The sequence below is a fragment of the Talpa occidentalis genome, unplaced genomic scaffold (genome assembly GCF_014898055.3).
Source record: "Talpa occidentalis isolate TD23 unplaced genomic scaffold, MPIMG_talOcc4v2.1 talOcc4.5, whole genome shotgun sequence".
NCBI lineage: Eukaryota > Metazoa > Chordata > Mammalia > Eulipotyphla > Talpidae > Talpa > Talpa occidentalis.
In genome coordinates, this window is record NW_023604861.1 from 127,596,244 (window position 1) to 127,611,870 (window position 15,627).

General features: G+C 33.2%; 1 protein-coding gene across 2 annotated transcripts in view; it reads left to right on the top strand.

Moving 5' to 3' along the window:
* ATAD2B (ATPase family AAA domain containing 2B) overlaps positions 1–15,627 on the top strand; it is a 119,068-nt gene that overhangs the window by 78,501 nt on the left and 24,940 nt on the right. The window contains exons 19-22 of one of the 2 annotated variants that reach the window (XM_037528444.2): positions 4,816–5,001; positions 6,751–6,886; positions 8,814–9,010; positions 12,013–12,172. In XM_037528444.2, coding sequence (XP_037384341.1) covers positions 4,816–5,001; positions 6,751–6,886; positions 8,814–9,010; positions 12,013–12,172 — 679 coding nt within the window. The remainder of the gene's footprint in view (positions 1–4,815; positions 5,002–6,750; positions 6,887–8,813; positions 9,011–12,012; positions 12,173–15,627) is intronic. The other variant, XM_054701325.1, reaches the window with a different exon arrangement.

The window sequence follows — 15,627 nt, forward strand, 5'->3', positions numbered from 1 at the left end:
CAAGAACTGGGGTATATGCCAGATGTGCAGAGGAATGAGAGGATTCACCAGAGACAGAGTAGGGAGCAGAATAGGCGGGTCTATTGAAATACACTGCTGAGGGGAGCAGCAGGCCAGACAGAAGAGATCTGGGCCATGTGGATTAGCTTCCTGGCCAGAGATCATGCTTCAGTGGCTGGAGATAGCTTGGTAGCATAGAGACTTTAACCCCTGTGCCACCAGGGAGGCCCAAGGGAATTAATATACTTTCTGATGTGTGTACTTAGGGTGCTTTTGCATTTGTGTATAGAGTTTCTAGATTTTCTCCATAGCCGTCTCTGTCTGCTTTGGATGCTTTTGTGTTTGTAACTTGAGTTTCTGTGTTTTACCAAAGCAAAATCTTTTTTTTTTGAGTGGTAAACAAAATTATCCTATACTTCACAAGATTCTTAAAACTCTTAGGCAATGAAAATATCAGGAAATTAATGTAGATTATTTAATTTTCATAAAACGTTGACTTGCATGATAGCCATAGTTCACATACTCTAGTCATGGTTATGTTTTATGACATGCTGGTTCTTATGCTTATAAAGAAATTTGGCCCCCTTTTCCTTTAATCTGAATCTTCAGATCCCAGATAATACCTATTAAGAAATATTTAATAAATTATAGGTTAATAGAATATAAATGGGGTGAAGTGGTATATGTGGAATAAAGTTGTCTGTATTTCAGGTATAGTCTTTATTTTAATGGTTTGTGATAGCATGGTATAAAAAATTAATCACTTTAATTTTTTATAAAAGTTGAGACTATTTTAGCCCTAAGATTTTCCTCTTATCTATAATAACTAGCTATTATAGATAGCTATTATAATTTCAGCATATTTATAATACTGTATATAATCTGACCAAGACAAATTTTAGATGTTTATTGATGACAAAAAGTTGTTTCCGTCTTTCTAATATAGCCTATCCTTTTAGGAAAGCGAACGCTTTACTGGCTAGGCATTTTCTGCTTCATTCATGTTTTGTATTTAAAATAATTTTAGTTTTCCTACAATGAGATACCATCTTACACCAGTGAGAATGGCACATATTAAAAAAACTAGCAACAACAAATGTTGGCGAGGGTGTGGAGAAAAAGGAACTCTCCTCCACTGTTGGTGGGAGTGCAAACTGGTCCAACCACTATGGAGAGCTTTGTGGAGATTTCTTGACCTACTAAACATAGAGCTTCCATAGGATCCAGCAATTCCACTCCTAGGTATTTACCCAAAGGACACAGAAACATCAGTTCCAAAGAGCACCTGCACCCCTATGTTTATAGCAGCACTATTTACAATAGCTAAGCTTTGGAAACAGCCCAAATGCCCCAAAATAGATGACTGAATCAAGAAGATGTGGTCCATATACACCATGGAATATTACTCAGCATTCAAAAAAGATAAATACATGCAATTTGCAGCAACATGGATGGAGCCGGAAGGGATCATGCTCAGCGAAATAAGCCAGAAAGAAAAAGAAAAATACCGGATGGTCTCACTCATAGCAGGAATCTAGAAAACTTAAATAAGGGACCAGGAAAAAGAATAACTATAAGAAAGAAAATATCAAAATCAACAAACAACTATGAACCAGAGACACTCTATGGGGGGTCGAGGGGCGGGGAAAAGAGGGATTAGGGTCAAAATAAGGGGGTTGCAATTTTATGGGGAATATAAAAATAAGATAAAAAAAGTAAAATTCTAGTTTTCACTTTCTAAAGAACATGGCATGTTACAAGCTGTATATTAATTTTTTAATATACAGTGAGTTTTCATGCACTGACCATTTTGTCAGTCTTAAGTACTGATTTGAAAGTTTAGTTTTTGATATAAGATTTTGTAAATATCTATTATTAGAGCTTCCTTGTATGGAGTCCTTCAGCTTCAGTGGCCTGATTTTTGCCTTTCATATGCTTAATATTCAGGGGAAGTAATTAGCGATTTTTTTAAATAAAAAAATCCTAAAAGGGACTATCAGTGATAGAAGGGACCGTGATATCTGGGGCATGAAGAAGCCAGAAGGAAATAGGGTATATTACTTAAAGACTCAAAATGAACAGTTCACTTGCTGGTGTTTGTTCATTTTATTTGTGCAAGAGTGCTGGTCATGTCAGAGGTATTTTGAAACGGTTGGTTCAGTAATTTGGCCTACTGTCTTTTTTTCTCTATAACAGTTTTTCTGTTTTCTACTACACCTTGCACATCCACCAATCCAAGACACCCATAGGTGAGTATTTTTCTAGTTATCAAATGGCACCACTTGTTCCTAAGACAGTTGCCGCTTCACTAAAACTAGGCTTTATTTTCTACCCTGAATTACCTGGTTAATTGATTTTACAGAGCGTGTCTTATTCCACTACTTGGAAAGTTAACCCCCAAATTGCTGAAGAGAGCTATTTTTACATTACAGAAAAAGCGCAATAGCATTAAACCTTTTTTTCTGAATTTTTAAATGCTATTCTCAGACTGTTTTGAGTTTTCATTATAAAAACTGGAGAATTAGAACAAGTTGGCTATTTAAAGAGAATATGACCATTTATTTTAATATTCTGAGTTAACAGGGAGGAATTAAAAATAAAAGTTGTTTTAATAGTGCTTTTAAATTTTTCTGAAAATTAAGAATATTTTCCCCTTAAAGGCTTGGAAGAAATATTTTAAAAAGAATCCCTGCATATTGGTATTATATCTAGTTAATTCAATTCTCAATTTAGGTAATTATCCATTCATGAATCATTCTGTATTTGTCTTAGGTTTTTTTCTTTTTCACCTGTAGGTTTCAAATAGAATTTCCAAAGTCGTTACCACAGATTACAAAATTATAATAAAAAAGGTTAATAGAATATCATGGTCATTTTGTTAATTTTTAGAGTATTGGCTGGAAAGAAGAAAAGAAATAGAAAATACCCTTCAACTCTTTAGAGTTGGTAATGCTAAACTATATCCGTCTTGCAAATAAGTTTAAAACATCTACAGTACTTCATTTTTACTTCTGACTCAGTTTTTATTATCACTTAACTTTCTGTTCCTTTGCCCATACTCTTTGATACTTGTTAGCAGCTAAAGGTTCTCAATAGATCCAGCATTTAAGTACTAGAATGAAAGGCAAAATTTAATTTTTTTCAAAGCATTTGTTTTTTAATCTCTCTGGACATGTGGTAACTTGCATGACTCACTTAAGTGGTTAGTTTTTTGAGGATTCTCAGCAAACCGTAGCCTGTCCATCTATTTTATATAATCACCTTTCTTTTCTTGCCGACTCCCTAGTTATACCTGCACAGAGTGGGAGTTGGAAAGAGACAAAAACTGTTGGTCATGGGGCCTTCCACAAACCATGCCTTATATGGGTGGCATGTAGTACATTTTTATGTTTTTGAATCAAATGCCTCACTTGCCTCTGTGCTCCTGTGTAGTTCCTTCCTTTCACCAGTGTTTATGCTTGGTTTTCTCTTATGAATCTTTAAAAAGAATTTTGGAAAACAATAATTCTTGGACTTTTCAAAATCCAGGATAAAAGGGTGTGTTTGCAGAAAAGGTTAAAAATTGAGAGCTGTGAAGGAGTTGTACTATACAACTGTTCTGGATTGGTGGATATGCAAATACTAAAGGAAGGGCCGGAGCAAATACTACTTTTGATGTGAGTGATTGTAAGATCTACATTTCCAGTTTAGGGGAGATTTTTTTAATTTGATTCTTTTTCTTTAGATTTATTGAATTGGAAACAAATTTTGCATAGCAAGTTTAGTACAAAAAAAATGTAGTATTTGAAAATTATGCAAGTGGTAGGCTTACTCATTAAAGCAAAATTACCCTTCTATTTCTTAAGAATGTTTCTGATAATCCTAGTGATTTCAAATATTAGATTTTCATTTCTATATATTGAATATTGAAATGTATTTAAAATAAGGAAAAATAGAGAGCTTCAGAAATATAAACCTTAAGTAAAGATTTTTACATATATTCCTAAACTTGTTATAAATTGTGAAGACATGGCATATTAACATGCAAGAATTTGTTGACAGGCTATTGAGGTATTGTTGATGTGTCTGTAAAGGACAGTAGTCCTGCTTCGCAGCTTCCTAATAGCCGACCCTGGTCCTTATTGGTGTATGCTGGCAGAGTGGATCTGCAGTTATGGTTAAGATTATAACACTTGAGGAAACTCTATTTTGTATTTTCTGCAGTGGGAGTGTCTCAGAGCTCTTTGCTAATTTATTTTTTGCTCTATGGAGAAGTAAATGCTTTTTGTGACTATGAGAGATTGAATTAAGGTAATGGTAGGTGAGCAAATGGTTCAGCGAGTGGTTGATTAATTTTAAGCTCAAAGATATGGTACATCTTGGATAAAATGTTTAATTCCTTTTGAGTGATTTTTAGACAGTGTGCACAAGTGTGTAAACTGTTCCTTTTTGTGTGTGTGTGTGTGTAAAGTTTACTGATATCACTGGGATATGGGTGACATAGGTGCATGTTTTATCTCTTTATTTGCAGCATATTTTATTGTGGTGATTTGCCTTCTTTATGTGATGAGTGGAGCAATTTACTATCTTTTTTTATATTGACTAAGAATACTTAAATGGCAAAAAAAAAAAAAACCCATCCCCCCCCCACCTTTTTTAAGGTGGGACAAGTACTTACTTTTATGTAAGACTTGTGCATCATATCTTGAACAACTTAAATATTTGGACTAAGAATCATTACAGTAACAGTCCTGACACATTCATATATTTATGGGTTACTAGGTAGTCTTTTGAATAACAATTTGAGTTTTTAATTCCGGTTGTTTCCTTAATTAGATTTTTCGTGAAGCTCGAAGAACAGTACCTAGTATTGTTTACATGCCTCACATTGGTGATTGGTGGGAAGCTGTCAGTGAAACTGTGAGAGCAACTTTTCTGACATTGCTGCAAGACATACCATCATTTTCACCTATATTTTTATTGTCTACCTCTGAAACCATGTACAGTGAACTGCCTGAAGAGGTAAGAACTGATTAAGTATCTTTCTTTATTAGAGTGTTTTGAAATAGTTGACCTTGTTAATTTGACACACTTTAGTTACTACAAAATCAGGGTCATGGCATCAAATCTCATCAGTTAACCCTTTCAGAGTTTCCTCTCTTTCTTTACCTGGTATCCCACTTTGGGTACAGTATCATGTTGCATTATTATGTGACTCTTGGGCAGGGAATGAGTGTATTTTTTTGTTTGTTTGTTTTGTTTATAGTGGCAGTGTCTGTCATGATATTTGGCATGTAATAATGTTTGGTGGTTAATTTGCTTGCAAGAACTTTCAAAGAAAAGCCAGAAAATCATAGATAACAGGTTTGGAAGGAATTATATAGGAAGGTAGTCTCCAAAATGACACAAGGTGAAATTTTATTAACTCTTAAAAGATTTGATTTTGGATTGAGGTAAATAATTCCCCACCCAAATTTTGAATTTTGATATGTCTGCTTCTCATTGTTTCTTTTTTAGTTTAGAATTTTACAATTGGAAAGGCCTTTAGAGATTATACAAATCTAGTCTTCTGTACTTATTCACTTTGTGATCTTAAGCTAATTACTTAAAACCTTTTCACATCCAAGTTTCCTCCATTAAATCAGGAACTCCTATATACCTTATTATTGTGAAGACTTGTTAAAATATTGTGAAATTCTCAGTCTTCAATTCAGTAAGTGCTTAGATATGACAAATTGAAATATTATTCAAAAATTGCCACAAATGTATAGTTAAATTTGGACTAAAATCTGATGACTTGAATTTTATTCCAGTATTTCCACACTTGTATGGTTCATACTTTTCCACATTAGTAGCCTTTCCCCCCTTTTTTAATTTGTAGCTTCCACTTTGATGTAGGCTAAGAAACCAAATCACAAGCTTTACTCTTTCAGACATGCATAGTAAGCATTAGTGTATACATTAGTATGTACCATATCAAAAACTGATGCGTAAGAAATGGTCTCTGTTCTCAGTGAGCTTGTTGTCTAGCAGTGCAAAATGAATCTAGAAAAACATATAAAGTGTGTAGACAAATGTGGAAGATGTAAAGAGAATTTAAAAAGCATGTCTTGCGTGGGAACCTCTGGGGTCAATCTTTAAAGAACACTTGTACAAATGAGAGATAGGTAATCATCAGGTAGAAGCAACTGTGAGGGATATGAGAGTGATTGACTTAATTTTACATGGAAGGTGTTATTATGGTACAGCATTCTGTGAAGATATAGAAAAGTAGCTCATTTGTAGCAAAATAAAAATTCCCTAGGATATAATGGAACAGACTTGGTATGGAAAGATCCCAGGAAGGGAAATCAGAGGAAGTGCAGAAACAGCATGAGGGAAGACAGTGTTATTAGCATCTTTTCAGCTTTCTATTGTAGATTTTAGGTACTTTAAAGCTCTTATGTGAAAATTATTTTGAGATTATTATCATCTGACTATTACATTCAACTGTCCTTTTTGCTATTATCTTCTGAGTCTTCCAAATGTATACTTTATTAAAGACTTGGACAGCTGGATCATTTTCCAATCATATTTAGTTTACGAGGTTGAACCTTTCAACCTCATAGCCCAGGACTAGGTAACCCTAATCCTAAAGGGAAATTTAGTGAACTTTGAAAGTGGTACTGGAAATTGAAGAAATTGTAATTTATGTAATTATTAAATTATGTAAAGTATGTAATTTATGATATGTAAGTTTTTAATTCATTATATATTTTATGTCTTATGTAGGTTAAATGTATCTTTAGAATACAGTATGAAGAGGTCTTATATATTCAAAGGCCTATTGAAGAAGACAGAAGAAAGTTTTTCCAAGAATTGATTCTACATCAGGCATCAATGGCTCCACCACGAAGGAAACACACTGGTAAAGTGCCTAAAGTCTTTCAGAAAATGCGGGTGGGGTAGAGTTAAGATATGTTCTTTCTTAGAGTCTTTTTTGTTTAAACCATTTCTTCATCAAGTAAAGATAGTTTTTCAGGTTCTGTATATTTCTAGATAGACATACATGGAAGACACCATTGTGTTTATATAACTTGAGAAAGTTGGGAATTACAGCCTCATATGTGAATGTTTTGCTAGTAGTTGATTGTTAAAGAACTATCTCCTTTTTGCTTCATTCCATATGGTCTGTTAAATTTGATATTATGAAACTCAAATAGGCAAAAGAAAAAAACTCTGATTCTGGTGTCTTAGTCATTTCAAGCGCTGTGAATTGTGAGGTTGTGTTTAAGCTGATTAATTTGTGGTCTTAGCTTGATGGGTTAAGATCTGACTAGAACATTTGCCTTTTCTGTTTTACTTATTAATTCTTTAAATATTTATTGTTACGTTAGATACTTTTCACTTGGAAACCTATTATTGTGAATTTATCATTTGCTATATGTTTTTCTTTGATTTGGGCTCATAGCATTAAGAGAGGGCTCAAAATTTGTCAGATTTCAGTCCCTTGACTTAACTAAGCATTGCATTCTAAGACATTCCAAAAAATGGTTTCATTTCCCAGTCTTAAGGATGCTTGAAAGACTAGACCACTTTGCTTAATTTTTTAGCCACTTCTGGGAATTAGCTGTTCTGTTTGGGAAAACATACTGTCTCCCCCTTGTTTATTTTTTATGTTTCTTATAACTGTTTTGAAAGATCTGAAAAACATTTTCGATTCCTGCGAAGTTATTGCTTTTCCATATTCTACTTCTTTGTTTTTCATTGGTTATATTATCCAACATTTTGATAATTGTCCTTTAATGGTGCCTTTCCACAATTTCTCAGTATTTTAAATCTGAACAACTATCAAATGACTGTAGTTGTGGGTTCCCTCCCAGACACTTTGGGAAATATGTAAGTTACAACTTCTGATTATTGGTTGTTGCCTCCCCTTAATCTAGGTCCCAGTATTTAAGCTACTTTATTATAAAAATGATTCATTTTAATAAGGTATTTTGCATGGTCATTAGATGTATTTTAGCCCCATAAATTTGAATTTTCTGTGTAAATGTTAGCATAATTCTTCTTTTTGATTTTGTTGACTTTCATTTTAAGACTATTTAGAAATCAGGGAGACTCCTTGGATTTTTAATCCAGAACTGCAGTGTGATACCAGGAAAATCTTTTAAGGATTTAAAAGATTAGGAAAGTTAACCCTAATTATGATTAGGAAAGTTAATCCTTCACCTGTTAAGAAGGTGTTTTTGGTTTGTTTTAAGGTAGATAAGTGAATACTATAGACTTCATATGTAACACTTAAGAAAGACTATATTCCATCTCCTCCATTTCTGTGAGGTTCTTCTTTTTGTGGTTTACCCCCTCCCGCCTTTTTTTTTTTGTTCCTATCCTACCTGCGTTGTACTGAGAATATGAACTTAGGAGACTTGCCTTTTGGAGCATGGAAGGATCAAAGAATTGTTATTTCCCCATTTTACTTTGCATACATACAGGGGAACCCCCTAATTTGAGAAGCAGTTTTAAACAAGCAAATCAGAGTACAGTATATCACCTGAAGATGTTTGTTGATTTGAAGTATTTCTCATAGATAATAGATAAATGATACTTCAAAATCAAATTATTTAAAATTATATTGTTGCCTTTCAAGGGTTTCTAATGTGAGTTACTTTACAAAGTAAAGCTATGACCTAATGTACTTTTGGTTTCTATTTAGACCTTTACTTACAGGATTTGCATGGTTCCCATGTATTTGGAGTTCTATAAAAAAACATTTTGAGAGAATGTCAGGAAAGTAATTAAGGTCCTGGCCTGACCTTTTTGAATCTTAACATTTTTTTTTCTACTTTCTCCAGGTCTTTGTGCTATGGAAGTGCTTCCTCTTGCGCTGCCTTCTCCACCTCGTCAGTTATCAGAATCAGAAAAAAATCGGATGGAGGACCAGGAAGAAAATACTTTAAGAGAGTTGCGGTTGTTTCTCAGGGATGTAACCAAGAGGCTGGCCACAGATAAACGCTTTAACATCTTCAGCAAACCGGTGGATATTGAAGAGGTCTTGTTTCAGTAGTGTGCAAACAGTGAAGTTGAACTGACTAAAAGAAAAAAAAATATTGACATCTTTTTTTGGAAGGAAAAAAGCAAAGGCATGGATGAATATTACCCCTAGCCTGTAAAATTTTAATCCATGTGATAACTACTGATGTCATCAGCAAACATCTGGTGACTTAGATGAAATTAGTGACCAATTTGTATGTCCTCTTAACTAGCAATGGCCTTTGTGATTGCTTACTTTTCAATTTAAAAAGAGGACTGAAAGTTAATTTAGTGAAATGTCCATACTACACTATTTTTATTCCAGGATAAATCCTGCTCTCAAAAAGTTTATTGGTCAATACTAATTAATACTGGCATTTCCCAAATTATGTATGCCTTATCAAAAGAGGTGGCTAGCAAATCTGAAATTTGTGTTTTATTACTTGAAAACACCTGTGAGTAAAATGCTGTTTGAAGTTAAACACATCTTAGGCACCTAAAATTATTGTTCTCTCTAAGGATTTTCTCAGCTCCTAATGGAAAATTTCTTACTTTCTATGTGTGTTGTTTGTGTTCTGGTGGGAGCATGGTTTGTGGTGATAAAAAAAGAAATTTTCCATTTGAAATCTAAGATAATACTGTAGATTAAATTTTTTGTTTTTGTTTTTTATCCTGGGATAATATAGCATGTGGATAAACTCAATGTACTCTTTACTGGCCTCCTTCTTATAGTTCAGACTCCATGTTTGAACAGTTTTGGTGTTTTCAGTTTTAATTATTTTCTTCATCTTTTTTTAAAATTTGAATTATAAAATGATTCAAAGTTTAATGTTCCATATTTGTGAAATCTGTGCTTTTGAATCTGAGCAGATTCCTTTGGAACCATTACCTTCTCTATGACTGAAGAAGAGTGAGCTGGCATTACATTTGTTCTCCCTACCAAGTCTGAAAATATCTATTTCCACCTCTCCCCCTTTTTTTTATATGAAAGGACTCTCCTTTTATTTGTACATACAACCACAACACATAGTTCTATATACTTGATTCTGCCAACAACTTTACAAGGTCATTATTTTTCTTATTTTGCAGTGGAGGAAACCAGGTTTGTTAGCAAGTGACATAACCAAGACTTGAACGTATTTTTAAAATAGAAAGTCCACATTTTCCACATAACAGCTGTGTTATATTTTTTTCTACTGAAATGTAGGACTTGCCCAATTTGCTGTTTTCAGTTAGTCCATATCATTTTATATTTCTAGTTTTTTTTATAGTGTTTGCAAATAGTCTTAAAACTATCATTAATTTTAATAATTGATTTAAATATTTATTTACATTTCAAATTGGGTGTGGAACCCTGACACTTCATAATTAGTAAAGATTTGTTCCCAAGTCAATCTCTCATGCTGGGTGTAAGCAAATTGTGCCCTTTCCCAGAGATATCTTACTCTTTTTAATCAGAAGAGATTGGCAGATTTTAAATGCCATATGTAATATGGTACAAGTTTTATAAATGATGATAAGGCAGTAGAAGGGAATAGAAAGTGTTAATTTGGTCAGATAAAACTTTAAGGATTGTGTTTTCTCTTGTTTCCTCTGTTGTTCTTTTCAGGTTCATTCTTTTAGGCCATTCTCTGCTGTTATGAGAGAAACATAGGACTCTTGGGGTTGGGGGAGGATCACACAAAACAAAATTTTATATTTAGGCAATGAATTTGAAGTGTCTGAAAACTATTTCAAACCCCAAAGCAGACTTCAGAGAAAACAAGTTTAGAAAATAAACACTGAATTTAAAATTAAGCATAGGTGCTAAAATTTTATAGTCTTTAGTTAGTATTTTTTTTTTATGATACTTTAGGTTATAAGCAATTTCCACATGTATGCAAGGAATCCAAGTGTTGGAGCCAAGAATCCAACTAATATCTTCTGAACTAATTGCTTGTTCAGTATAACTCCACTACCTCCTCTTTGAGGAGATTGACTGGCTGTTAGCTCCTAGAGGTTGAAAAATAAATTAAAAACACTCACACCTCTCTACCTAAAATTTAAGAAACATATAAAATACATATATGTACATATATACACACACACACACACACAAACATGTATAAATTAAAGAAAAAAGGCATCATTGCCATCTGCAGTGGAGCAAACTACTAGTTTCGTAGAGCAGAAATTATTCTCTCTCAGAATTTGGTCCTAGACTTATTAGACATTACTTAGACTGCTTTTATATCAGACCCAATTACCTGATTTGAGAATTGCATTGGTGAAGGCAGTAGGTTTATAGGTTGGTAGAACTTTCTTACTGGTCAAAAGATTCAACCATATGTTTGAGCAAATCATGACTTAATGTCTGTACTGGGTTATCTCCCAGAAATCAGCACATAAAACGAAATGTATTTTTTGCTTGTAGTTTGGTTTATACTTAGGAATGAGTCCTGTAAATCTTTCACTAGTCTTGAAAAAAGTGACTTGTTTTTGTTACATAATTAATTCAGCATGTTTGTAATGACTCCAAAGGAGCAGAAACACATTCCATGAAATGATTCACTCTAGAAAACTGGGAAAGACAGTGTTTTTGCTTAAAATTTTAAAGAGTTTTACCAGAGAACTTCTCTAATAATTTGAAAATTTTGTTTCTTTTTACTTTCCTTTTTGAAAATTTTTCTTGAAGAAAAATTTATTGATACCTGTTGGGTGTGTTTGCCCATACAGTCTCTTCTCAGATAGTTCTAAATGACTAAAAAAAATATATATATATACACAACTGGTCTCATTTCAAGTTGAGCAGCAATTCAGAGTTGATTCAGATATGACTAGAAACTGAAGCTTTTCATGGAAACTAAAACACATTAACCTCAGTAGTGTAAATTATTCTTTAATTTTATTCTTATCTGTAATTATTTCTTAAATACCTAGATTTTATTTTTAAATAACTGTGTTTATATTTTGTGTTTTTATCAAGACTAGATCACATGAAAAACCAGAAATAATTTTCATTAAAATATCCTGTTGTTTTAGGTTTCAGATTATCTTGAAGTAATCAAGGAGCCAATGGATTTATCAACAGTAATAACTAAGATTGATAAGCATAATTACCTGACTGCTAAGGATTTCCTGAAAGATATTGACCTCATCTGTAGCAATGCTTTAGAGTATAATCCAGATAAGGACCCAGGAGGTAAGACACATTGGCCAAGATTGATTTTAGTGATCAGTGAGAAGACAGTTTATTAAATCATGCCTGTGATTCAGGTAGATGAATTAATTTTAATGACGTATTTAAAAACTTTTTGATGGACATGCTGAAATATTAAGTAGAATAATTATAAAGTAGAGGATTTTATTATTTTAGGTTTTATGTTTGGAGTTAGTTTCTTTATTTCCTTTTGCTTTTTATACTTAGATTTTTTGGGTAATAATGGAAAACTGAACATTAGCCATTTAAAATTCACTAGGTCAACCAACTGATAGACATAGGGACTTTTTAATTTGTGGGAACTCATCACAGGATAAATTTACATATCAAAATGCCCCTTTAAGTTTAGAATGTTACCTGTTCTAGAGATTGTGGGTGTTTTGGGTAATTTTATTATTTACTCTTAATTTCACTCTATAATCAAAACTGTAGTCTCAACTCTTCCCAACTCTTTCGGGGTTCTCTGGGAAGATGGCCAGGAATATATCTATAGTTAAACAAGATGAAATTTATTCATTCATTGTAACAAGGGATAATGTACTCATAGGGAAAAACCATGATTTGAGCTTGTGTTAAGTAATTTTGGGGAGGATTTAGAAGTAAGGTGTTGGAGTAGATTAGATACTGTTAGGAAGTGGAGGGTATTGATTTTGTGATAGAAGACAAGAATGGAGCAAGTCTAAAGCTGTGATTGGTAAAGAAGCAGCAGTCATTCATACTCTCCAGGATTTGATTCTATCTTGTTGTTCTTGCCATTAGTACTATATTCATGCTTTCTTCTGTGTTGAGACATGATTACAGAGTAGTTTCTTTTTACCTCGATTCATCATGGTCATAGAGTGGCCTTTCCGATGTTGGTATTATGTAAAATTATTTGTTTAACTTGAGTACACCAATGCTAAACTTGGAGTGCCAGGCCAGTTTCCAGCTGACACGAATTTTTTCTTTTCCCTCTATTGAGAATTCTGTTTCTGTAACAGGTGGTATACAATAAAAGATGCTTCTTACATTTTCTTTAAGTTTCAATTATCTGAAAATATTTAGAGTAATGTTTGTGCTTGATGTCTGTAATTTGGGCTTCTCAAGTCAGGCGACGTGTTAGAATGACCCGACTTGCTCATCCACATGAAATTAGGTATTTTCTGCCTAAATTTTAGACCACAGTAAATTGTATATCCTAATTCCAAGTTAAGAGACAGAATAAAATTTTACATAGTTACTTGTAGTATCTAACAGTTTTTAAACTTTGTATTAGGATATTTGCTTCTTGTAGTTTTTGTTGTTTAGTTTCTTCTTGACTCACTATATATGTCTCACAGAAAAATTTGTGAAGATAAAAACAAAGAAAATGGAAATCACCTATAATGCCATTACCTATGTTTATTCTCTTTCACACACGTCTATAGAGTATGTATGAAATACATTCTAAAATGAAAATAAAATTTTGTAAATGTCATTCATTTAATGTTTTGTAAAAAGTTTGAGTTATTAATCATGTAAATGTACTATAATAGCTAATACTCTATTGTTGGACACATTAGTTTCGTTTATAGCCTGCTGATTTTTTTTTTTTTTCATTATTACTACCTTGGAATAAATTACTTGAAGTGAAATTGCTGAATCCAAGAATACATAACTCTTTTAAGGCTTTCAATCTGTATTGTTAAAATTTTCTCATAATTTTATTTTCTCCTACCAGCAGCATCAGGGTCACTGTTAGCCAATACAGCAATTTTGTGTGAGTGAATCACCTTCATTGTAGATTCCATCCTGTAACAGGGCCATAGTTTGGATAGTGAAGTTCGGCTGGATGTCAGTTTCATTTGATTCCCTTGCTAGGGACCTTTGTGAAGGTACAATCTGTACAAGTGTCTATGTAGTGTCCTTGAGCAATGTATGAAAGTACTACAATCTCATCCTGTTAGTTTTTCATGACAGAGGATGCTGCAATTGTAGTATTATTAATGTTTATTCCCAGTTCTATATCCTAGTTCTTTAACTTAATCAAATTAAGTCCTCTAAATGTTAGTTTCCTTATGTGGAAAAATAGAAATAATATCAGTATTTGCCTCATTTGACTCTATGTAAGAATTAAATAAGAAAATGTATTAGGGTCAACCTTAAAAAATTACCATTTTCATATGGTTCAACCTAAATTTGTTAAGCCACTTAGCATAGTGCTTGGTACATGTTGCTTCATGAAGATTAGTTGTTCATTTTTTTATTATTGTTATAATTATTTAAATTGCACTTTAATTTTTCATAAATTGGTTCCTCAGTGGGTACCTACATATTTGCTTTAGAATCACCCTTTATACTTGGTGATTATTATATTCCCTGTACCACATTTTAAACTTAATCCTATTTTAGAACAGATCTAGGCACTAATAATGAAAAATAAATTTGAGTGCTTAGAGAAAGCCAGTTGAGAAGATCAATCTAGATATTTTCCCCAGTGTACCTAACTAAACCATATTGATAATATTATTACTTTTAAGGAAGAAGCACTGGTTTCTGATGTGTAATAACCTTGTATTGCAGAATGCAATTGTGAAGTCAAAGACTATGACTTTGTCTTAACAGTTAGAGTTGACATTATACACTTGTAACTTTCCTCCACTGTTTTAGATGCAAAAAGTGTTATATCATTCAATAGCCATGTTTTGCCTCTGTTCAGATGATTCTGTATCTTTAGTCAAGAGGCCTGTATTTTACTCAGCAACAGAACCACTTGTTATGTATTAGAAAAACAACCTCAGGGTCTGTTGTGTAGCATGTAGAAATTACATGAATGTTGTATTACTTTTACAAGCTCCCATGAGTATTTATAAGTTTTCAGTTTTCTATTTTGCTGAACACTTGGCCATTTGTGGGGTGGGGGTGGGGCGTGGGGGGGAGAAAAGCTAACTATACATGGAAGACAAAAGCCAACATATGGAAAACTATACCTGTTACCTAAGTGTTACCCAATTTCTCCCTTGAGGATGTGTGGACAGAAATTAAATATGTACTCAGAAGAATTTTAACTTGTTGATTTTAAATGCTACCAGTATCAGATATTAGACCTTAGTTTCTGTTATAAGTATGTGATATATTTAACTGTTCCCCAGTCTTGATCTTGCACTGCATCCCCTTTCTACCCCTCAAGTATCTTCATACACATACTGTCATATAGCTGACTTTGCTGAAATTTCAGGCCTAATATTGTGGTTGCCTCAAAATCTATTTTATGCCAGTTGCTCAGGAGCTAAGCCCTCAGAGTCACCTTAACTTTTGGAGTCCTCTTTGGTCTGTGATTTAGCCAAACTCATTCATATTTTTATTATTATTTACAAGTACTTAAGTGCCATATCCTGCTTACTGAACTCTGGTTGCTTAGAATATGAAGATGACTGTGAGAGTCCTTGCCTCTTGAGACAGATATTCATATCAGTAAT